This window comes from Oryza sativa, chromosome 6, assembly GCF_034140825.1.
Source record: "Oryza sativa Japonica Group chromosome 6, ASM3414082v1".
Taxonomy (NCBI): domain Eukaryota; kingdom Viridiplantae; phylum Streptophyta; class Magnoliopsida; order Poales; family Poaceae; genus Oryza; species Oryza sativa.
This window is the reverse complement of record NC_089040.1, coordinates 3,233,745-3,257,581: the sequence shown is the minus strand read 5'-3', so window position 1 is coordinate 3,257,581 and position 23,837 is coordinate 3,233,745. Positions and strand designations below refer to the sequence as shown.

At 42.1% G+C, this 23,837-nt stretch overlaps 4 protein-coding genes across 4 annotated transcripts; 3 read left to right on the top strand and 1 right to left on the bottom strand.

Moving 5' to 3' along the window:
* Positions 1-377: 377 nt before the first annotated feature.
* Positions 378-3,464, bottom strand: LOC112939315 (uncharacterized). The gene is made up of 4 exons (XM_066311811.1): positions 2,872-3,464; positions 2,068-2,326; positions 1,278-1,628; positions 378-717 (listed from the first exon to the last, which is right to left on the bottom strand). The coding sequence occupies exons 1-3, from the start codon at positions 3,352-3,354 to the stop codon at positions 1,285-1,287; spliced, it is 1,086 nt and encodes a 361-aa protein (XP_066167908.1). The 5' UTR covers positions 3,355-3,464; the 3' UTR covers positions 378-717; positions 1,278-1,284.
* Positions 3,465-6,449: 2,985 nt separating this feature from the next.
* On the top strand, positions 6,450-7,198 carry LOC4340208 (uncharacterized). Its single transcript, XM_015787125.3, has one exon. It carries the CDS (start codon positions 6,566-6,568, stop codon positions 6,962-6,964), a length of 399 nt encoding a protein of 132 aa, XP_015642611.1. The 5' UTR covers positions 6,450-6,565; the 3' UTR covers positions 6,965-7,198.
* Positions 7,199-10,463: 3,265 nt separating this feature from the next.
* Positions 10,464-18,213, top strand: LOC9269493 (soluble starch synthase 1, chloroplastic/amyloplastic-like). The gene is made up of 15 exons (NM_001424296.1): positions 10,464-10,953; positions 11,862-12,217; positions 12,875-12,952; positions 13,040-13,164; positions 14,000-14,081; positions 14,178-14,351; positions 14,542-14,623; positions 14,720-14,811; positions 14,922-14,984; positions 15,063-15,152; positions 15,816-15,940; positions 16,065-16,173; positions 16,255-16,307; positions 16,443-16,482; positions 17,313-18,213. The coding sequence occupies exons 1-15, from the start codon at positions 10,656-10,658 to the stop codon at positions 17,469-17,471; spliced, it is 1,926 nt and encodes a 641-aa protein (NP_001411225.1). The 5' UTR covers positions 10,464-10,655; the 3' UTR covers positions 17,472-18,213.
* Positions 18,214-19,368: 1,155 nt separating this feature from the next.
* LOC4340206 (uncharacterized) lies at positions 19,369-23,086 on the top strand. The gene is made up of 2 exons (XM_015787091.3): positions 19,369-19,797; positions 21,785-23,086. Exons 1-2 carry the CDS (start codon positions 19,491-19,493, stop codon positions 22,882-22,884), a joined length of 1,407 nt encoding a protein of 468 aa, XP_015642577.1. The 5' UTR covers positions 19,369-19,490; the 3' UTR covers positions 22,885-23,086.
* The last annotated feature ends 751 nt before the right edge of the window (positions 23,087-23,837 follow it).

Genomic DNA, 23,837 nt, shown 5'->3' with positions numbered 1-23,837 from the left:
GATGTATGGATGGTCGGTCCTATCATACAGATAAAATGGAGACTATAGCAAATGTCACAGCACATCACAAAAATGTAATTCAATAATACGCATATCTTTTGTGTATTCCCGACAAAAGATTGTCACAGCACAAAATTGTTCAGGCATTCTGCTTACTTGCTTCAGAAGTTGAAGTTCAGAGCACTACAGCAAATGGCATATTTAACTTTTTGCCACTCCGGAGAGGTGAGGTGGCAAAGGATTTGCCACTTTGTTCTTCGTTACATGGATATATTGCCACAGACAAGAAGGGGGGAAATCAAAACCGCCCATCTGTATAAAAATACAGGAACAGGTTATGAAAGAGTTGCCTTGTATTCAGACTTGATCATAACATTTCAGTTGTCAAAAATAGAGCATAACATTCCACACCGCAAATTTATGATCAATCATATTATATACAGATATCCAAGGAAAGTAGGAAACTACAGCAAATGCCAGAACGCACAGTTGTTCATGCATACATTCTAGTACTTGGTGTTTACAACAGTTCTGTAAACTTCAGAGCAAAGAAGAGTTTATGGTTTCCCTTTCTAAGCCTATATCAACAAAAAAGAACAACAAGAAGACATCCAATCTCTGTCATTTGATCTGAAGATACGAAAATTACTGAAGAGATGATGTCAGAGGTTCTGCTATTGTAGTTCTGTGACTTCTATCTCGTCAGACCATCAGCAGCTGAATTTGCAATGATCAAACAAGAAATTAAAGACAAGTTAATTACAGGCACTACAACTCACAAGCCGTTCAATATTCATAAATTATCTAAAATCAACAGGGATAACTCATCTAGAAACCAGCATACTGAAGCCGTTGTCATGATTTAATGGCAATGGAGTTGTCTATTGTTTATTTGTATGATACAATACAGCAGTACAAGTGAACTATTTATATTTAAAGTATGTGCAATGCATGTAAGACTGCCTTAATCTAACACTATTTCTTAGACTGAAAAGGAGCTGACAGATGGTCTGGACATGAAAATAAAAGAAGCAACTCAATTTTCTTAACTGAAGACTGGAATATAAAACTAGTATTTTTCATGTTAGGATTTAGCATGAGTGTGCATGCAACTAACAAGTCATTGTTCCCAATCATAAAATTAGCTTCAGGCCATATTTTAGCAACTTTACGCAGATTGAAAATCAACAAGCCAAACTCTGAATAGCTACTTATTTTTGGAACCTGAGGGAGCGAAAAAATTCTGAAGATTTCAGGTTCTACTCCTGTCTCCTTACCTCGGACTCATGGATCCCGGAGTGACGCTCTTTCATAATTTTCGTTTGTAATTACATCATCTTCCTGCGATTTACTGATGCAATTTTCTGCAGCTAAGAGTTCATTGTATTCTGCTTTCAACTCCTTTCTTGTCCTCTTCTTTTCCTCCAAATTCAAATCTCCCCAGTGGATATTCCTAGTTTTCAATTCAAGTTCAGCTCGTGTTATACCTGTTTTCCGTTGCTGACTCTCAAGTACATTGTTTGTATGCAGACGGTGCGAGTATGATGTCTGAATGTCAGCAACACGATGTTCTCCCAAGGACTCAGGAGCAGAAAGTTGTGTTCTTGGGCTATTATCCATGTGGGGATCTGCAATGTAATACTGATTGTTATTATCTGGTATATAGAAATGCCTGTATTTATAAGCATACGTTTGCACATGATTACACTTAACTAAAATAATATTATGAACAAATATGCATGGATGGTAGAGCAACTGTATCTACTTGCCTAGCTCAGTGCAATGTGCGCAAGTGCGCAACAAAATTCAATACTGTATAAACTACCTTGAGCATATAATCTATAGAATGAGATTTTTATATATTTTTCTAACCAGACAAGGACTATCTGTTCAAGCAGAAGATTATAACACTTTGCTGACTAGAATCAAACTTAAGACATCATGCACAACTAAAAAGTAAGAGCAGCAATAATATCTATTGACCTAGCTCAGTGCAACAAATTCAAGCGAGCCTCTTTCACCAAAAATACGAGGAGAACATGAAAATAAAAAAGGGAAACTCCTCACCTGTAGTACCAGTCATCATAATGATGATATCAATGGTCTCAGTGTTGTGAGGAAGCTCATGTGTCAAAGGGATAAGACGTCCGTACCGGCCTGCTTGAACACAGTACTGGGTTGCCTCCCCAGCACGGCTTGTAATCTCTTCCTTTAACCGCTGAACTGATCTTCCAGTAAATTGAAAGGTTCTCCAATCCTCGGCAATGGTCCCATTAGGAGCTGCTGGCACAAACCGGATGGTTCTTATCTCAGGCCCGTCCTGGCGCTGAAACAGATTCGCCGCAAATTAGTTGAGATAGAGAGAACAGGATATACGTTGAAGAATCCAATGCAAGACAACACGAACAGCAACGGTTATGTGATGCCAACCTGCCTATGAACTCTGAAAATTAGTAGGATTTGGATAACACAAGAACAGAAAATGAAAGTGTTTTCAAGAAGTTCCTAAAAGAACAAGAATGTTACACATTTTCAGCACCTCGACCAAAAGAACTACAGATGGAACCAACAACCACTTCCATGAACTCAATCTACCCCCTAAGCCAAAATTGCACAAAAAATCTCACCGCCACAAACTCATTGCAAATGATTAACAACAAAGGACGAAATCTAGCAAGAACACAACAAGGATTTCATCAAGAACAATGCAATTGATGAAACTCTGCTAATGCGCTAACTCTGACGCAAGAATACAACCAGAAATGGAGCTTGGCTGCAAGAACCTAGGTAACGCAGTAATGGGCTAAAGAATCGCTCCCCTGCCCCCAACCAATTCGGGATGTACCATGGAAGAGGGTGTAGCGTGCTCACCCTTGAGATCGGTGGAGGCCTGGGTACGGAATCTGCCGAGGGGATGGCCTCAACCACCTGGTCCACCCAGAGCAGCATCCTGCTGTATCTATCGTCAACGGTGGCGCCAGCGCCATGGTTGGCGCGTAGGTTGCGCCCCGTGGCGTGCCGGAGCAGCACGTCATCTCCTTTCGCCGTCCGAACCGCCTCCCACGACACGGACTCGTCGTCCAGCCGGTCGAGGTTGATAAGCGCGACACGGTGGCCACGGAGGCCGCTCGGCCCCGGCTTGCCTGTGGCCGCAAGGTATCGGCCGTAGGCGGCGCTGTGGAGCAGGAGGCGGCGCTGGGGGCTACCGCCCTCCAGGTGCACCGTCCAAACCGCGGTGAGCGATGCCCCGGTCGGCTGCAGGGAGACGCCCCTCCCGTCCTCATCGGCGTGGAGGTACGTGCCGTGCACGCGGCTCCGCAGCCGCACGTGGTCCCTGTCGTGGAACTGCTCCATCGCTTCCGGGCTCCGGCGAGCAGCGGCGGAGGTGGAGGCGGAGGCGGAGACGGGGGCGCGGTGGGATGATCTTGGGTTTCTTGGCGGCGCGAGACGCAGGTAGGAGGAGCTCGACGGTTAGTCGGTTACGGCTTGGGGCTCTGGGCGAGCGCCAAGGCGAGCACTTTAAAAGGTGCACGAGCCTCCTGCTCGCTGACAGGTGGGGCCTCATCCTGCGCAATGACGTCACCGCCCGACGGCAGAGGCGTCCTGGTCGTCCCACTGACCAGGTGGGGCCTCGTTCTGCTCAATGAGGTCATCACTCCAGAGAGGCTGTGTCTGTCAGGCGTCCTCCTGTTCGTCTGCAACTGCGCCGGCCACAAACGCCACGGGCTGCCCGAGCCCATCGATCCATCAACCGGCCGACGTCGAGGGCGCCGATCATTTCTCTGCGATGTAGTGTAGATCATGTCATTATCATCTGATGATCCATTGATCCTCAAAAGGGCGGCGAAAATGCGATGAAAACAGCAAATCATACCTGATAAACATTTCATCGAACACCGTATATGCATAAGGAGCCTTCCCTTCGAGCCCACATAGAAATCGAGAACAGAGGAAGGAGAGAGGAGGAAGGAGAACAGAGGAAGGAGAGAGGAGGCGGCGGCGGCAACGACAACAACGCGCGAGAAGCGGAGGCGGCGGTTGCAGAGGCCGTGAGCACGGTGGAAAGCCACCGTCTCGACGGCGGAGTTCCGCCGGAGCCCCGCCTCCGTCGCCGTGGCGCCCGCCTGTATGCTCTCGCCCGTCTTCACCTCCGTGGCGCCGGCCTCCGCGCCAACCACCACGGCGCCTGACCCCGCCTCCGCCTCCGCCTCCGTGCCCAGGGGCGGATCTACAGTACTAGACCCGGTGTCAGGCGACACCGACGACTTTCGGCAAAACCTATAGCAAAACTGTTTATCCATATGTTATAACACTATGATCTAAACATAATTAGCATACTATGACACCGATAGACACGTTATGACACCAACGAATCGATTTTCTGGATCCGCCACTGTCCGTGCCCACCGCCATGCTCCGGCCCGGCTCCGGCGAGAAATCGGCGGAGTGCAGCCGGAGCCCTGCATTCGCCGCCGCAGCGCTCCGCCCTGCCTCCACCTCCGCGCACCACCATGGAGGAGTTCCGCCTCGCCCCGCCGGGCGGCAGACTTCACTTGCCCAGAGGAGAGTGAGAGAGAGGAGGAAGGGAGAGAAGAGGAGAAAGAGGGTGATGATGTGGTCTTCCTGATATGTGGGTTCCACGCTGACTCAGCTGCTATATCAGATAAAACCGAGTTAAAACCGTCTAAGAATCCTCCTAGTTCCTAACTTATCCAAGGTTGTCAGGATCGAGATACTAGGTAGTATCGTTTTGTTTAAAGTAATATCGTATCGTAGTATCGGAATAATATGAGATTTTCTTTTTTAAGTTTAATTAATATTTATATTAATTATATATAGCCATTCTATATAAAATAAATGTAGTAATGATATATGTCATGCAAATAGAGACATTTATCAAAGAAAAACCACGTTGGTTTTGATATATTTAACTGATTTTTATATAAATTTGAGCATATTTATTTACATTATTTTCAAACCATGTTATTTTAAATAATATTTTGTAGTGTCGTAGGGATCGTAGAATCGGGTGTCGACGAGTGATACTCGCGGACCAGATGAGTTGAGTATTGGGGTACGTTGGAGCAGGGGTCTACGTAGTACAACATCAAGCAGACAAAAGACAAGGATTATACTGGCTCAAGCCCCTTATCAGGTAATAGCCATAGTCCAGTTTATATGAGATTGATGATGGTGAGAACAGATTACAAAGAGAATAGACGAAACGGATGATACCGATAAGATCGTAGTCGATGAGTTCGACGAGATCTCCCGGCGACTTGGCTCCGCGCACTCCGGCTTCGTAAACTATGGTGGGTGTGTTGGCGATGGAATTGGATGTCCTCACACCCCTCCTTGAGGGTCCCTTTTATACCGTGGATCGTATTGACCCCTAAGAAAGATTCGAGGATATTTGATCTGGTACGGTATAACAGAAACTCTATACATTTCCGAGTAGGACTTTGGACATCGCTTGACTCGTAGAGATAATTTCCATAATTTGGAACGGATTTCTACCACGTACACGGGAACGATCCGTATACGTGAAGGTATACCATATTCGTATATTCCATAAGTCGTAGGATAGAAGGTATGCCTTATCTGTAACCCTAACATCGGGATACTACCTAAGATTTCGTTGGATCGTGTAGTAATGAATAGTAGGATCGAGATATTATGAAAATTAGGATTCTATGTGTGATCGGTATCGTTTCGGCTTGATAGGATCGTAGTATCGTAAGATATTCGAATACGAATCGGGATACTGACAACCTTAAGGTGCGTGTTTTTCAAAAAGTTTATATATAAAAGTTGCTTTAAAAAATCATATTAATCTATTTTAAAAGTTTTTTTTTACAGCTAACACATAATTAATCATGTTTTAATCTATCGCTCCGTTTTACGTGCGGAGGGGAGGGATTCCCAACCCCTTCAAAGGAACACAGACTAACCCGGATTTGTTAGTCGAGGGATGACAAGATAAGGAACCTCGTACTCCTTCCGTATTTTAATGTATGACGCCGTTGACTTTTTAACAAACGTTTGACCTTTCGTCTTATTCAAAAAATTTATGTAATTATAATTTATTTTATTGTGACTTGATTTATCATCAAATATTCTTTAAGCATGACATACGTATTTTTATATTTGCATAAAAAATTTGAATAAGACATGTGGTCAAACGTTGTTTAAAAAGTCAACGGCGTTATATATTAAAATATGGAGGGAGTATATACTTTTTCAAAATTCTAACCCCTGACGGCGGCCCGGATACGGGCGTCGGGCCTTAGCCCAGTACATCCTAGACAGATCGAGCCCAACATAATCCGTGCCGAGCTCTTTTCGGTTCCGACACGGACTCCGCGCTCCGAATCGTCGACTGCCTCGTCGCCTCACCGCGTGCCTGCCTGCCTATATAACCAGACCCCTGGCTGTCTACTTTTCTCATCGCGGCGGCATCAGCAGCAGCAAGAGTCCTCAACGTACTCATCGTCCACGCGTACGCACGCACGTACTCTAGCAGCCTAGCAGGCAGAAGCCACGAGCAGCCAGAGCTTAGCCAGCCATGGAAGAGGACGAGATGAGGATGAGAGAGAAGCTGGCCACGATGGACGAGAGGCAGGCGATGGCGATGCGGCTCACCTGGATCTCTGAGCTCGTCGCCAGCAACAAGAAGTCGATCGCCGGCAACAAGGCCTACATCCTGGCCCTGATCGACGCCATCGACAACGACCGGTGCCCGTACACCGCCGCCGAGCTCTCCGACAAGATCCGCGAGCTCCGGGAGGACAGGGTGACCGTCATCCTCCCCGCGCAGGCTGTCATCAAGACGATGATCGACTCGGTGCGAGCAGCTACGCCCGCCGCCGGCGGCGATGGTGGTACTCGTCGTCGTGGCGCCGACGACAACTCCGGTGCCATTGGCTGTGGCCCAACTCACCAGTCGCGGACGATCAGCCGGTAGAGTATGTAATTAGGATATATGTAACCCATCGCTGTCGATTTAATTTAGCCAGGAGTAGTTTCTTTTTTCAATTACATACTCTACCATGCAATGAAGGGTGTGTTTAGTTCACACCAATATCGAAATTTTGGTTGAAATTGAAATGATGTGATGGAAAGCTGAAAGTTTACGTGTGTAAGAAAGTTTTGATGTGATGGGAAAGTTGGAAGTTTGAAGAAAAAGTTTGGAACTAAACAAGACCGAAATGTGGCATTGTTGATTATTGATCGTGCTCGATATATCAATTAAACGTACGGTCCATGTTGGAATATAAAGTAAATTGCCCGTCTTTACTCATCAGCTTAAGCTTTTGGGTTAAACTGGTCGATGCATGCAACTTAATATAGTATCAGAGCTAAATGTCTCGAGTTCGAATTCTGGCTGGCGTGCAATTAAATAAAAATTTCAGCATACTTTTATTCCACGCTAGAGACTTGAGGGGGCCTCGCGTGAGGGAGACGTACGGTGCATGCAACTCAATAGTTCATGATCTAATAGTAAAATTACTTGCGTGATTGAGTTACAAGATGATTGTCACAAGCACTTGACAATGACGACATTTACTAATGTGAATGAAATAAACTTTACATGCGGATAAGTATTTGGCACTTATTTGAATACTAAAATAAGTAAAGCTTAATTAATTTAAACTCCGGTTAGAGTAATGCGTGAGACTTCGGTTCTTCTATCTCACGTATTAAACTGGGAATATGAATGAATGAAGGATTAGCAACAAACACCTTCACAGCTGGTTGATATGCGAATATGCGATTGTAATATTTCCTAAGTAGTCTAATTAAAGCCAAACAACAGATAGTTTAGGCCTCTGCATGCTGGCTTCCAAGAAAAATACAAATGAACCAAACTCTCACTCATGGCCAATGGTACTACCTGTAATCTGTGCACAGCTTTTGTAACCACTGTATCATTAGTGCAACACAGCACTTCACCCCCTGCAAAAAATCTAGCTAGAACAATCACGTTAACCCAGCTGAAACAAGCTGGCAAAAGCAAAAACAAGGCAATCAAGCAAAGTCTATCTCAGTTTTTGACAACCTATCTCAACAAGCTGACAAAAAGGCCACACAGCCCACACACAGAACACAGGACACACCGTACACGTCCCAACACAACCAAGCCCAAACAAAAAAGAAAGAGAGAGAGAGAGAAACGCAGAGGACGCCCTCGCGATCCGGCAACGCGCCACGTAAAGCGGGGTCACGACACGACACGAGTCACGAGTCCCCGGTGACTCGGTGAAAAACCGTGAAACCAACGGGCCAAAGCGATCAAGTGGACATCACCTGCCTCCATATGTAAATTTACACTAGCAAAATGCCCGTGCTTCGCTACGGGTATAATGGAAGGTTAAATGCTATAAATACACGGTTAACATGTATGTAATAATATTTCAAGATAGATAAATTGTTCATTGGGTTAATGATAATCAAGACTAATAAGAAACACCATTGCATATTGATATAGTACTCATATTGTCATAACACAAGCTCTCTCTCAACTCTTGCATGGCACGCGCATGATATTACTTCTAAAATCCAACACGGATTCGCGTGGAGACGAATCGCTTAACAGCTCATGCGTGGACGATAGATGGTGCGGACTCTAATATGTCGTGTTTTGCAGATGACGAAAAGAAAAAAAAATTATGTTTAATTTTCAAATTAAAAACTGGTTCATTATAAGATTTCAGAATCACTAAATATCTGTTGAAGAAAGAGGTATAAAACTTTTGACTTTTCAGCCATCGAATGTGCATGGTCTGTGCTAATGGTGGAGAGAAAAAAAAAGGATGTGCATGGTCCGTGCTAGTGGCGGAGAGAAAAAAATTGCACGCAAATAGGATTTGAGATATGGAGACAAAGTAGACTTATTCCGAGTAATAATAAGTGTAAAAGTTTTAGGTAGGGTAGGTCAATCTGGCCTAGGAGAGGCCCATAGACAGTGCGAGTAATAATACAAAACTCCTAATTAGTGCATACGCGTCGCGAATTTAAGTGGTGCGCGTTTTGAGCCCATCCATCGCACAGTCGCGTGCGACCTATTTTCCTTTTTTTATATTATCTTTTGTTTCGAGACTTCTTTTTCACGCAGTTGGTTGCCACATTGTCTTCTCTATTTTTTCGCACCTCTTGCGCAAGGAGTCGGATAAAAATTGAAAAAAAAATTCGCACAGTTGGTTGCTACCGTGTCTCCTCTTTTCTGTTTTCGCACCTCTTTTTTTCCTTTTACGTAATTAGTTTCCAGTATTACCATCTACTTTACTTCTTCTCTTTTTTACTAAAAATTAAAAATTACTTTAATAATTAAAAAGTTATAAAAAAATAAGCTATACCAAAATTGAATACTTTCACTTAAGATTTCGAAACTTCAACTCGAATTTCGAAAACTTTCAACTACATATTTGAAATTTTCAACTATTCTTTTAAAAGTTTTAACTAAATTATTTATGTGTTTTTTCTATTGAACTTTGTTTTTAGTGAATTCCCTACCTGTTATTATCCTAACTTACCGCATAAAAAAGGAAAAAAAAAGATAAAGCGTCGGGAGGAATTTTTTTCCCAAGAAAAAAGCGAAAAAAAAACAAATAAAGAAAAATGAATCAATAGGTAGGAGAGAAACTTAAATGGGCCAAAGCCTGTAATAATAAGAGTAAAAAGGTGAGGGTGGCGGGAACGAACCCTGGTGGCCACAATGAAGATTTTCTTCACTAACCAAGTAGGCAAGCTGCTACTTGTGATCACATGTTACATCAATTAATACATATCCTATATTAACCTAGTTTTGAGGTAGATCCAAAAGGATCCATCCCGACTATTGAGCGGATTAAAACAATTTTAGCAACATGATTCTGATTCGGATGACGGACGAAAAAACCATACGGAAACCTTACGAATTTTTTTATTAGGTATAGATGTCATTATAAACTTTTTTAAAAAAATTCAATAATATAGTTTATGATGTAATATATCACTTCACAAACCCATAACATTGCATGATCAAATTTAACTTTCTACATTTTACAAAAAAAATAAAAAAAAATAATTTTGAATATACGTTAATTAGTTATAGTTTGCGAAAGAACATGTATTAACCTGATTAGCGCCTCAAGATCGTACGTTCAAATCTCCATTTGAACGAATTTTAGATTGAGTTATTTGAGAGCTAAATTTTCAATTTAAACAATTATATATATCCGGTTAGATGTACATATCGGATAAATAATACCCTTTTTTAAAAAAGGATTAGTTGTAGTTTAATTTATTTTTCCATTGTGATTTATAAAAATTGAATTTGTGAAGTGAAATGCAAATGGCGAAATGACATTTCTTCGTTTAGCGTGAAGCAACGGAGAGAAGGAACGGAAGCGGTGGGACGCGCGCGCACGCCACGCGCGTAGCGAGAGCGAACCAGCTCATCCACCCCGCGATCCGTTTTTGCTGTGCCCCACCGCCTCAGCGCCTCTCCCTCGCTTAAAACCAAACCCACACACCCACCTCTTCTCTCTCTCTCATCGTCTCCGCGACTCAGCCCACTCCTCTCTCTCCACCACCACCACCACCACCACCACCGCCCGCCAAGCGCGGCCCGCCCGACACAGCAGCAGCAGGATCGGCGGAGAGGAGGGGGGATCATGGCGACGGCGGCGGGGATGGGGATCGGGGCGGCGTGCCTGGTGGCGCCGCAGGTGAGGCCGGGGAGGAGGTTGCGGCTCCAGCGGGTGCGGAGGCGGTGCGTGGCGGAGCTGAGCAGGGACGGTGGGTCGGCGCAGCGCCCGCTGGCACCGGCGCCGCTGGTGAAGCAGCCGGTCCTGCCGACCTTCCTCGTGCCGACGTCGACGCCACCCGCGCCCACGCAGTCGCCGGCGCCGGCGCCGACCCCGCCGCCGTTGCCGGACTCCGGCGTGGGGGAGATCGAGCCCGATCTAGAAGGTACGTGGCTTGTCTCGTGCTGATCCTCCCTCTCCTCCCGTATCAATGCCCGATCCGTGCAGTTCCATGCGCGCCTTTGATCACTTGATTAATCGAACAAACCCTGCGGATTAATTACCACGCGAGAAATTGGAACCCCAATTCGAGCACATCACTAACAATTTTTATACTGCACATATACACAATATATATATTTATTGGATCGCGATATGATGGGGGTGGCGATGGGGTGGGCACCTGGGAGGTTTCGAGGCCTGTGCACGTGGCTGGGTTTGAGCAGACACGCCATTGATGTAGTAGTATTTGATATCGTAATTTAGTGGGAAGAGGAATGGTGAGGTTTGGTGTAGGAAGCGTTGGAAACTGAGTAAATTGACGACTTTGTCTTTTCCTTAGGCAAGTACGGAGTATATGCGATACTCAAGTTGGGAGTTCAATTCTCAGCCGTCAACTGAATTTTCTGTAGAGTGACAGTAGCATTTCGTAATTTTCGTTGCACTGAATTGTGGTCGATGGCGCCATTTTCTGTGGACGGTCCATGTGTACCTAGACAATCACATGGGCGCCTGGGACCAATATGTGCTTTTCCTATCACTAGACCCACCTCGCTATCTGTTGGATTCTCTGGGCTGCCACCAATATGTGTTTCCTGATTATATGACGTACTCTCACCTCACCTCACCTCTCTAAAATCCAATTATTTAGAGGGCAGAAGGGAGCAATGACAACCTGAATTTGGCGTTATTCAGATCAGAATGTTGTTTGCATTATTGTAATGCTCCCATTACTGCTGTACTGCCATGCCAAGATGTGGCTAGAAAACGATAATTATTTATGTTTCTGCTGTATTTTTCTTGGGCCTCTCGGCCAATACTATACCATATGAATATCTTTTATTTTGCATTCAGGTCTCACAGAAGATTCCATCGACAAAACAATTTTTGTGGCTAGTGAGCAGGAGTCTGAGATCATGGATGTGAAGGAGCAAGCTCAAGCTAAAGTAACACGCAGCGTTGTCTTTGTAACCGGTGAAGCTTCTCCTTATGCAAAGTCAGGTGGACTAGGAGATGTTTGTGGTTCACTGCCAATTGCTCTTGCTCTTCGTGGTCATCGTGTGATGGTTGTAATGCCGAGATACATGAACGGGGCCTTGAACAAAAATTTTGCAAACGCATTTTACACTGAGAAGCACATTAAGATTCCATGCTTTGGCGGAGAACATGAAGTTACTTTTTTTCACGAGTATAGGGATTCTGTTGATTGGGTGAGTATTCAATCTCCTTACTATTTTCTGATGAAAACAACTATCTGCTTATCTTTTTTGTTCTTATCCCACTGAAGACATGATCATATCATATTCTGTACTCTGTTTCTATGTCTTACTGTCTATACACTTGTGCACTGGTTGATGTCTGGTGTTTCCAGATCAAAATGCAAAAGATTCCTTCATATGACTTAATGTATCCATTTTATGTCTCAAGCATTTGTGACTTCTGTTTGCAACAAGCACTTAATATTAATAAGTTGTACTGTTTGGCTTTTCCATTGCATTAATAGTCATCAGTAACATTGTAGTTATATCATGGGAATTATGTACTTCAATCGCATTTTTATTTCTTGAAAGTGAACATGTGGGTTACATTGAAACATGTATTGTCACAACTGGTAATAGATGTAGATGGCATGACATGATAATCATTAAGGAACAAGGATGTGTATAACCTAGGAGGAAACATTTCTAGCATTTTTGGTTGCAAGATTGATTCCTTGTTGAGTTTACCAAATGTTTACTTATTCCTATTGGAACTTGGTAGTGTTCACTCCGCAGCACCATCACCCATGACACAACATGCTGATTGTAGAAAGCATACCTGCATTTTGGGTACTTATTTTTTTGTTACACCTCACTTCTCCTGTTCAGGTGTTTGTTGATCATCCCTCATATCATAGACCTGGAAATTTGTATGGAGATAATTTTGGTGCTTTTGGCGATAATCAGGTATTCTTACATCAAGATCCTATTTGACCAGTCTAAATTATATCACATTGAGTCATTGATTCGACTTGACTTCCCTATATACTGCAGTTCAGATACACACTCCTGTGCTATGCGGCGTGTGAAGCCCCATTAATTCTTGAACTGGGAGGATATATCTATGGACAGAAATGCATGTTTGTTGTGAATGATTGGCATGCCAGTCTTGTGCCAGTGTATGTTCTGGATCTGAAACTCTGCAACCAAATTGATTAACATTGAATATCTCTTATAAACCATTTTTTTCATACGTTTGCTTTGTGTTTGTGTGTGTCTATGTTAGATAAGAGGAACAAAATATTAGATTGAGTGAATAGGAGGATTTTCTCAATCATTTTTTTTCTCAAAAGCGCAGGAGAACTGCGATTCATTTCATTATTTTCTCAATCATTTTGATATTTCCAAAAACATGAACAGTCCAGTACATCATTTATGTGTTTAAATGATTTAGTTTTGTGCTACACTAGTTCATAGCTGATCTGAAAATCTCCCTGCCTATGTTTTTTTTGGAATATTTCTGAGCTAGTGCGAAGTTTCTTATTATGGTAGTGCCTATTTTGAGTTCATCTTCTACAGATACAATTCAATACCCAAAGGATTTGGGAAAAATCCTGTAGTCTAAATGGCCTATCATGCTACTAGGTGACTGAGGTGATAGTTTGCAACCCTCTAATTTGTGGTAAATTTAAACTGCTTGTTTCACACCATAATTTGATGTTATAATTATTAAGAGAGTGCGTGGTACATGCTTTCTAACTTCTAAGACACTTCAGAACAACATGAGGTTAATGGTGTAATGTCTTTCGCTGCATATTATGAATATGGTTTGATCCATCAGATGCTACATTGCTACTCCTTTGTTTTGGCATGTTCCTCACGGTGGATAAGATACTAATGCCAGTGAAAAACTCATCACACTTATTTTTTAGTCCCTTTTTACTTCAATGCTGAATGTTAAATTGGTTTTCCTTACATATCAATTTAAATATAACTTTTATCTTGTTTATCCAGCCTTCTTGCTGCAAAATATAGACCATATGGTGTTTACAGGGATGCCCGCAGTGTTCTTGTCATACATAATCTAGCACATCAGGTTTGAGCCTATCATTTTGCATATCTTTTAAGTAGTTTTGTAATGGCACTTTGTAAGTGCAGTATGTTAGTATTTCATTGTGTTTCAATGTGATAGGGTGTGGAGCCTGCCAGTACATATCCTGACCTGGGATTGCCACCTGAATGGTATGGAGCATTAGAATGGGTGTTTCCAGAGTGGGCAAGGCGGCATGCCCTTGACAAGGGTGAGGCAGTCAATTTTTTAAAAGGCGCAGTTGTGACAGCAGATCGAATTGTGACTGTCAGCCAGGTGAGATTCCTTCCTTTTCGTCTACTAGTTGGCTTACGGCCACAGTCAAAATTTGAAATTTGAACTTAACCTTAGAGTTGATTTTTTTTTCCCATCCTAGTCTATTTTTATGCCTTGGCTTTTAAACCGCAAATTCTTCGTTCATTTTGTCTTGCACTCAATTAAGGAATCATTTATGTTTCATTACCAGGGGTATTCATGGGAGGTCACAACTGCTGAAGGTGGGCAAGGCCTCAATGAGCTCTTAAGCTCCCGGAAGAGTGTATTGAATGGTACCTATATTTGGGTTTTTATATTTTGTTCTTGGACTGATCATTGTAATAGGGTGGATGATACAAATTAATTCAATCTATTCCCTGGATATGTAGGAATTGTAAATGGAATTGACATTAATGATTGGAACCCATCCACAGACAAGTTTCTCCCTTATCATTATTCTGTTGATGACCTGTCCGGAAAGGTGAAGTATAGTACCATGTATATACAGATTGTCATCTCGTTTCATTTTTTTCTTTGCACCTCGTCGTTTCTTTCACAGACTAATTTATGAAACCTCGAATTCATGTTTAGGCCAAGTGTAAAGCTGAATTGCAGAAGGAGCTGGGTTTACCTATAAGGCCCGATGTGCCTCTGGTTAGATACAAATATTTATGAAATTATTTATTTTAGTATTCTTTTATGGGCAGTTGGATTTATTAGCTTTATTTACAGATTGGCTTTATTGGAAGATTGGACTATCAAAAAGGCATTGATCTAATTAAACTTGCCATTCCAGATCTCATGCGGGACAATATTCAATTCGTAAGTTCTGTTTTCTTTTTCTGCGTGAGACTAGAAAGTGAATGTGATAGATCTTAGTGTATATAGTAGTATATTGACACTTATATAGCTTGTTATCATGAATCTAAGGAATGTAATATGCAGCTATTGCTTTCATTGTGAACGCATATGCAAGTAAACTAGTATTTCAGATGCAAATATTAGTGCTATAAGAAAAAATGCATATGCAAGTCATAAAAGAAAGATAGCAGTAGTATAACTTGACCACTGTATGACTTATTAGCAACCATCCAGTGTGATATCAATTGGAGCACCTGCTTGGCCAGCCAGTCTGTTATTTCCACCCTTTATACATTTTGGGTACACTAAACAACATCTTCTGACAGACACCAGGGGACGCGTATACATGCAGACAAAAGGATCACCATTTATTAAGTCAGTAGGATCTAACTTGTAGGCAGCAAATGTCTTGATGAACTGCAACCACGTGCTTATCCCAAATACTTCATTGTTGGGGGTTTCTGGCTTTCAACTGGAGACTAAAACAGAGTAGTGTTTGTAGTGGGTTTTAAAAAATTTTATCCACATATTTTAGCCAACAACTGAAATCGATTGATCAATGACACCTTTTAATACTTCTTTTTTTCTTAAAAAAAATGACACCTTTTGTTTTTTTTGTTATAGGTCATGCTTGGATCTGGTGACCCAGGTTTTGAAGGATGGATGAGATCCACAGAATCAGGGTACAGGGATAAATTTCGTGGATGGGTTGGATTTAGTGTTCCAGTTTCCCACCGAATAACTGCAGGGTATGCAAAATAACTTCGCCAATAATAGTCATTTGTCAGCTAAGGATGCATTTACATTTGAAATCTCAATTAATTTTGCTGATAAAGTTACATTTGAAATATTGATGCCTCTATTTTTGTACAGTTGCGATATATTGTTGATGCCATCCAGATTCGAACCTTGTGGCCTCAATCAGCTATATGCTATGCAATATGGTACAGTGCCTGTTGTTCATGGAACTGGAGGCCTCAGAGTAAGCTTTCCTATAGTGTGACACTTATGTCAGCACAGCACCCAAGGCAGAGCTGCTCACTTTTTTTTATTTATTCAACAGGATACAGTGGAGAATTTTAACCCGTTTGCTGAGAAAGGAGAGCAGGGTACAGGGTAAGGAATGCTTCATTAAAGTAAAATTGCAGATTTATTTTATTTTAGTGGAATTAATTAAATTCAATTTTTTTTTGTATATTATTCAATTTATAACCAATTAATTTAACTGTTGCTACTTGGGACATATTGCAGGTGGGCATTCTCGCCACTAACCATTGAAAAAATGCTGTGGGTAAGTTTATGTTGAACCTGCACCTAGTTTTAGTTCTTCTATCCATTCCTTAATCCCATTATATATGCCATACAACATCAATACTATTGGCCCTCTTAACATCAATAGCATGATGATTTCAACTATGCATTTTGGTTGTATCGTATACTGCTATTTTTCTTGCCGGTAATCATAATGTAGTTTGATTCTTGCCAGAAGTAAAAAGGATAAAACAAGGTGAGGCTCATGACGTATGTTCCAGCCAGTTCTGGTTATTGTCTGGTATTCCAGTAGGATTGAACTCCTAGTACTTGTTAGTTTTCAGATTTAAGTAAATATTATAAGAAAGAGTTGACAAGCAAACTAAAGAAAAGGAACACACGTGATTGAAATCCAAAGAAGAAAGCGGCTCAGCACTTGGTGGGTTAATGGGAAACTGGAATTAGTGGGGAATAGAACCCTGAAGCATATATGTGCTTAGGTTGCTAAATTGCTCGACTGACCAGTCCATGATTTGAATTGCATGTTTGGTACATACTTCGAATGTGGAAACAGGGAAACAGGGCCCATTTTGTGTCATTGAACACTTCAAATGAAACTGATAAAAAAATGGATTTGACAAGGAAAGATTTGCATTGCTTGTCTACAATTTAATGTGAGTACTAGTCAGTTTTGTTTTGCCTTGTACTCAAGTAGTCAAGATAATAATTAGGGAAAGCTACAAACTTTGTTGAGAAAACATTGTAGAATCAGTAATAAAAGCCTCATTGAAAATGGTATTTTCAGGGCACAAGCATTACACCATATGAACTTTTGGAGTATGTACTAAAAATTTGCATCGTTTCTTGCAGGCATTGCGGATGGCAATTTCGACATACAGGGAACACAAGTCCTCTTGGGAGGGTCTAATGAAGCGAGGCATGTCAAGCGACTTTACATGGGACCATGCCGCCTCACAGTATGAACAGATCTTCGAATGGGCCTTCATGGATCAACCATATGTCATGTAAATGGATTTGAAGGAAGCAGCGAATTTCTCCGAGGACCCTCAATCTTCCTGTCTTTCATGAGCGGAATGAAAACTTTGTACACTACATGGAAAGGGAACCAGTTATGCAAAGTTGCAAACGATCACTCAAGGTTACCCTTGTAGGCCTGCTACTTGGCCAATATGGTTCCAGTGACCATATGCAGAGTCAGGTTCAGATGAATGGCACTTGTGAGTAGTGAAGAATAAGATGAGGATGCTTGAAGCGGTTTCACATGTGGCTGATACCACGCAAGCAACCTCTCAATGCATCGAAATGTGAGTCTTGGAATCAATAGGATTTAGCTCCCATCAATTACAGTTGTACCCTTTTTTGCTTAATACTTTGTCGCCTGTGCTGTTCTTATATTTGTGTGAAGATAAATTTTAGTCCATTAGGTAACTGTATTGTTGAGTCTTAAGGTGAAGACTAAATAGTGTTTGGAAGCTGTAGCTACTGCGATGTCAAGTGTCAAAAGAGATCTTGGAAATCACAAGGTGAAGACTAAATACTTCCTTCGTTTCACAATGTAAGTCATTCTATGGAAAATGCTAGAATGATTTATATTGTGAAATGGAGGGAGTAGTGTTTGGAAGCATGCGGCATCAGTCAGGTGTGCCTTGTGTTAGCAGGCACAGGCACTCGCATATGCAGCACATTTTTCCACCCCTTGTAATCAAATCAAGTTGCTTTATCCAATTATCCTTGGCGTGATGCCGTGATCACCTACCCCTTGTTATCTCATTAACCTGCTGTAAGGGCAATATGGCCTAATGGCATAGAGAAGAGCCTCCAGTGCTCCATACCTAGACGTCCAGGCATCTCATTAAGGTATCAATCCTTCATCTTTGTGAGTGACCAACCCAGATTCCCGTCCTTCGAAAAAGAGAGAGAAATGATTCATGAGCCATCAACGGATCGACCGCAAGATAGAAACAAATACTACATCTGTACATCAGTCCGTCGCGCAATATAAGGTATTTGACATTCTGTCTTTTTTAGTTTGTCCTAAAATGTATAAGGGATTTTGTGATCTTAGGATAATATTTTGTTTTTCGCCACTAATTTTTATACTGTTTTTTTAGCTGCTCATTTATTTCTTCCTATAAAATTATGGGGTTAGACACGTGTATCAAGATAACGGTAAAATTGAATGAAAAATATTATAATTGTTTGAGAAAAGGAAGTAGATGAAACATTATTTATAATTGGTTCAGAAAAATATATTTAGAGAAGTGTTAAAATCTGGGACCAAGGTAGAGAACATTGCTCAAAGCCTCGAACACACGAACCAAAATGATGGACATTAAGTTGGGAAGGAAAAATGTCTTCAATGCAATTTTTGTAAAACAAAAATGAGTAATTGTGAGAGGAAGGGACACAGTCCAATAGTCCATTACAAATGCTCACATGGAAGAAAAAAAAAACATTTCCTAATACTTTACCTTACTTCTCTAGTTGATCTTCTTTGACTACACCTTTCGTCATAAAATAAGTTATAAGTTTATTTATGGATTTCTTTATTCAACGTTTAACCGTATGTCTTATTTAAAAAAATACAAAAAATTAAAAGAAATAAATTAATCATCTAATAATAATAATAATAATAATAATTATAAAAATAATTATAAATAAGACGGATAGTTAAACGGTTAAAAAAAACTATAAATAAGCTTATTTTGGAATGGGGGTGTATCAATCACTACTCATCTTGTTCTGAAGAAAAGTTGGCGGAATGCAATGCAGCAACGTGCCTATTGCTGCTAGTACTACTGTAGGAGCCATTGGCTAGTACTCCTACATTCCTCTTCTCCCCTGTCACGTCAGCTGCCCTCCAGTTAAGTAACCACGTCACGAAAGGGATTACTGCAAGCCCATCGCCCCCCACATCCACGACACCGCTATAAATACTCCTCCCTCCCATCCACCACGCAATCAAACTCACCATCACCACCACCACCACCACCCATCGAACCAGAGCACGCACGCACGAGCAAAGCCATGGCGGCGTGGACGGCGGCGGCGGGGATGCTGGGGTCGGCGGCGTACACGCGGATGCGTGCAGAGAACCCGTCGGAGTTCATGCCGAGGAGGGTCCTCCTCTCGCACGCCGGCCTCGAGAACGAGATCGACCGCGGCAACAGCTTCTGGGTCAAGGCGGCGCTCGTCTACGAGTCCGTCACCGGCGACCACGTCGACGACCACACCAGGCACCTCTCCCGCGACCTCCTCCTCAACCTCGCCGCCTACTGCTGCCCCCACGTCCACCCCGACCCTTCACCACGTAGACCGCAGGCCCTTTCAGAAGGTCAGAGGCTTGTTAAATACTTACGTCGTCCCAAAATATAAGGACATATAACTGAATAAAACATTTTCTACTATTAACTAGCCACATAAGCCACGCGTTGTGTGGCTATTAAGACCCGTTTAAAATATGTGTATATATAGGTCAGTCCAACGGTGCCCTGTTGTTGAGATCTCCTTGATGGAAAAAATTTTGAAAGATTGCTCAAGAAAAAACAAACGTTATATATTTATGACAATAGAGTATTATTGTATGATAAAGGAATACTAACTTTTTTCTTCGTCTATTCTAAAATATATAAGGCATTTTTATTTTGAGAAAAATCAAAACATAAAAACTTGTCTAATGAATGGATTAAAAGTACAGGTTTGGATATGTGATTAATGTTATGACTTTTTATTTGATTTTTATATCATTATATAATAAAGTAGTATTGTTAGATTTTTATTTGACTATTTTTATATGGCGTCGATTTTGTAGGTATTGATAATAAACGAAAGAAAACAGTAGTAGTTAAAAGTATAATATTGGAAAGTTTGTTTGAGAAGGTAATTATATTTATATATATCTCAATACATTTTAAAATAAAGGGAGTAATTTGTACATATGCATACCTGGTAAAAAAATTAGTACAAATGCATATTAGTAATACAGATGTTCCAAAATAAGTTTATTGTTCACTCATCCTACACATACCAATACAAACATCAAAAGACTAAAATATCCCTACTTTATCTCATCCTAATATAACTATTTATCACTTTATCTACTTCCAATGCAATTATTCTTTACTTTTATAAACTTTGATATAATTATTACTAAAAATCAATTTATTTTGAGATAAATGGGATGAGCTAAAAATAATCTTAATATAGGACAGAGAAAGTACTTAACAAAAATGCTTAAAAGAAGACTTGCTACACTTTTACATATGCATATTAACACACATCATATAAGTAGACTATTTGTCTGCTGGATCGCGCTCCTCTGACGTAAAGTCAGAGGGACTTTGTCACTCCCACATGTCAGTGACAAAGTTCCTCTGACTTTACATCAGAGGAGACTCATCCTTGTCTGCTTAACCAACCGATCACTGATCACATATGGCAAGTACGGGAGTGACAGGAAGATGGGCGAAGCTTCCTGAAGCCTGTGCTTCTTTGCTTGAACGTGAGATGGAAGCGACAATAGAATTTTACTGAGCCTCAGACACACTCCAGATCCAACGGTTCAAAATGAATCTTTCTTCCATCGGATGGTCTGTATTTAATTGATGATGTGGCGCACTGAGATGATGAAAAACTTTAGTTTTTTCACTACTTTAGATATGAATCTGGATAGATAGTCCGTACTACTTCCTTCGTTTCACAATATAAGTCATTATAGCATTTTCACATTCATATTGATATTAATAAATCTAAATATATATATATCTATCTAGATTCATTAGCATCAATATGAATGTGGGAAATGCTAAAATAACTTACATTGTGAAACTGAGGAAGTAGTAAATATCACATTCAATCTTATTTCTTATATACTTTAACTCCTATTTTATTGCTGACGTTAACTTTTTAAGATAAATTTGACGATTTGTCTTATTAAAAAAAATTATGTAATTATCATTTATTTAATTGCGATTTGATTTATCGTCAAGTTCTTTAAGCATGACATAATTTTTTTATATTTACAAAAAAAATTAAATAAGATAAATGGTTAAACGTTTATCAATAAATCAACGGCGTTATATATTAAAGTCGTTCTGATCAAGCTTATAAAAATTATAGCAATATTTTCAATATAAAACAAGCATATTAAATGTTAGTTTTAATGGGACTAATTCAGTATTGTAAATGCTGATAATTAGAAAAAAAATAATACGACTTGTAATTGAAACGAAGGAAGTGTTTTAATGGAGTTCAAACGAACCCAAGAGCGTTGTAGTTGGTTGGAGCAATTTGACAAAATTTACTCGAATATTATGTGTCAGACGAGGATAAGAAGAAAGCGGAGGATGATCAGCTGGCGAAGAGGACGCAGCATCCCGACGAAGGCACGGAGGAGAACAAGCAGGTCATCGACGCCATCTTCCTCGTCGTCGGCTTCCTCCCGCGGCTCACCAAGGCGGCGGCGACTGGCGGCGGCAAGGGCGCCGCCGCGGCCGCCGCCAGGCGTGACGCCGTCGACGAGAGCTTCAAGGCGACGCACATGCAGGACATCGTCACGGACGTGATCAAGCTCGAGAACCAGCTCCCGATCAAGCACCTGCTCGCCGTGGCCGACCTCGCCGAGGCGGCGGTCCACGCCGCCGCCGGCGACATCCCGGGGCTCAAGGACGACGTCGCGAAGGCGCTCCGGGAATACAAGCTCGGATTCGCGCGCGCGAATTTCGACGGCGTGATCCGCTCGTTCTGCTCGTACTACTCGCCGTTCTTCTCCAAGGACGAACAGGCCAAGAAACCCGACGACGCCGCCATCTCCGGCGAGCTCACGCTCCTGGACTGCCTGCACGCCAGCCTTGTTCCGCCGTCGTCGGAAGCCGGCGGCGGCGCGGGAGGGGTGAAAGGCGGCAAGACGTCGAGGATCCCGACGGCGAAGGAGCTCCGCCGCTCGGGCGTCCGTCTCGAGGCCGGCGTGGAGGACGGCCGCGCCGTGGTCCAGTTCAAGGAGGACGCCGCGACGCTGCGGCTGCCGGCGCTGGTGTTCGACTTCAAGCTGGCCACGGTGGCGAGGAACCTCCTGGCGCGGGAGCTGGAGGAGCAGAGCAAGCCGGTGACCCGCTACTTCCAACTGATGAACGAGCTCGTCGAGGAGGTCGCCGACGTGAGGATCCTCCGCCGCGCCGGCGTCGTGCGCGGCGGGTCCAGGGGCGCCGGCGAGGTGCACGAGCTCATCAAGAAGATCGACGGGTACGCCACCTACCCGTCGGTGTTCATGGCCATGGACGTGCAGGTCGAGAAGGTGAAGGTGTTCCACGAGAAGCGGATGAACAACTTCTTCGTCCGCTACCGCCCCGCCATCGTCGCCGCCTCGTCGGTCGTCGCCGCCTCCGTCGTCGCCATTGTCGCCACCAGGAAGAAGCGTGGGTGAATTTAATCAAACAACAAATCTATTAATAACTTGTAAAATTCCTGGATCCATCCATTCGTTCATCTGCCATTGTAAGGCGTAATACTTGTAAATTATAATGACCTAAAATACCATTTATTCTCCCGCAAAAAAAGGCAAAACTTGAGAAAAACAAGGGAAAATTTGTAAATTACAAGCCAATTAATACTAGCTTAATTACCTATGTGCTTGCAGTTGCTGTTTTTTAAAGTATAAGCCTACTGATGTATTACAACGATTGTTGCGTCCATAATATTCGAGCCGATTAACCAAAGTTGTCCCAAAGTTATTAAGACGTGATGCCAAAAGGTAGAAAAAAAATACTGAAGAGGGTCGGTGTTTTAGGGGTTGTTTGGTTTGCTCCCAAAGTTTGCCATAGGTTGCCACACTTTATATTAGGCAAGTTTGACAAAGTTAGTCTATTATTTGGTTCATAGCCATACTTGTGGCAAAACTCCTTCTCATATATTATGACCCTACACGTCATCAACTCAACAAAGTGTGGATTTCTTTTTTAAAGCCACAACTTAGGCAAGTGTGGTATAAATGTATGGTGAATGGTGACAAACTTAGTATAGCATCCAAACAGCCCCATAATCTCCAAACCCTCCTAATTTCAAAACCAAGAAAAATAATTCAAAAGGGTTCGATTCCACCTTACTCATTAACATGGGCCAAAACTTCCGTGTCCGCGTAAATTATAGGCTTTTAATCTAGCCTAATTTCTAGGCCTGGTCGGTTCCACTGTGGATACGGCCTGATAGCACCGAGTGGATTTTGGACGTTGCACACTGCTGGGTCTAAAATCACCTCACGTTCGATCCAACCTGATGAGAAAAGGAAACTAAAAGAAAAAGAAAAAGGTTCAAATGGGGGTTCGGAGATTCCATAGATGCATTTTTTTTGCACGCGATTCGGTGATCTAACTGCTCGAT

Coding starts and splice junctions, on each gene's coding strand:
- LOC9269493 (NM_001424296.1), top strand. CDS start 10,656: ATGGCGACGGCGGCGGGGATGGGGATCGGGGCGGCGTGCCTGGTGGCG. Junction 14,352..14,541: donor GAATTGTGACTGTCAGCCAG/GTGAGATTCCTT, acceptor TTTCATTACCAG/GGGTATTCATGGGAGGTCAC. Junction 16,483..17,312: donor CCATTGAAAAAATGCTGTGG/GTAAGTTTATGT, acceptor CGTTTCTTGCAG/GCATTGCGGATGGCAATTTC.
- LOC4340206 (XM_015787091.3), top strand. CDS start 19,491: ATGGCGGCGTGGACGGCGGCGGCGGGGATGCTGGGGTCGGCGGCGTAC. Junction 19,798..21,784: donor ACCGCAGGCCCTTTCAGAAG/GTCAGAGGCTTG, acceptor ATTATGTGTCAG/ACGAGGATAAGAAGAAAGCG.
- LOC4340208 (XM_015787125.3), top strand. CDS start 6,566: ATGGAAGAGGACGAGATGAGGATGAGAGAGAAGCTGGCCACGATGGAC.
- LOC112939315 (XM_066311811.1), bottom strand. CDS start 3,354: ATGGAGCAGTTCCACGACAGGGACCACGTGCGGCTGCGGAGCCGCGTG. Junction 2,327..2,871: donor GGCCTCCACCGATCTCAAGG/GTGAGCACGCTA, acceptor AATCTGTTTCAG/CGCCAGGACGGGCCTGAGAT. Junction 1,629..2,067: donor TATGATGACTGGTACTACAG/GTGAGGAGTTTC, acceptor ATTACATTGCAG/ATCCCCACATGGATAATAGC.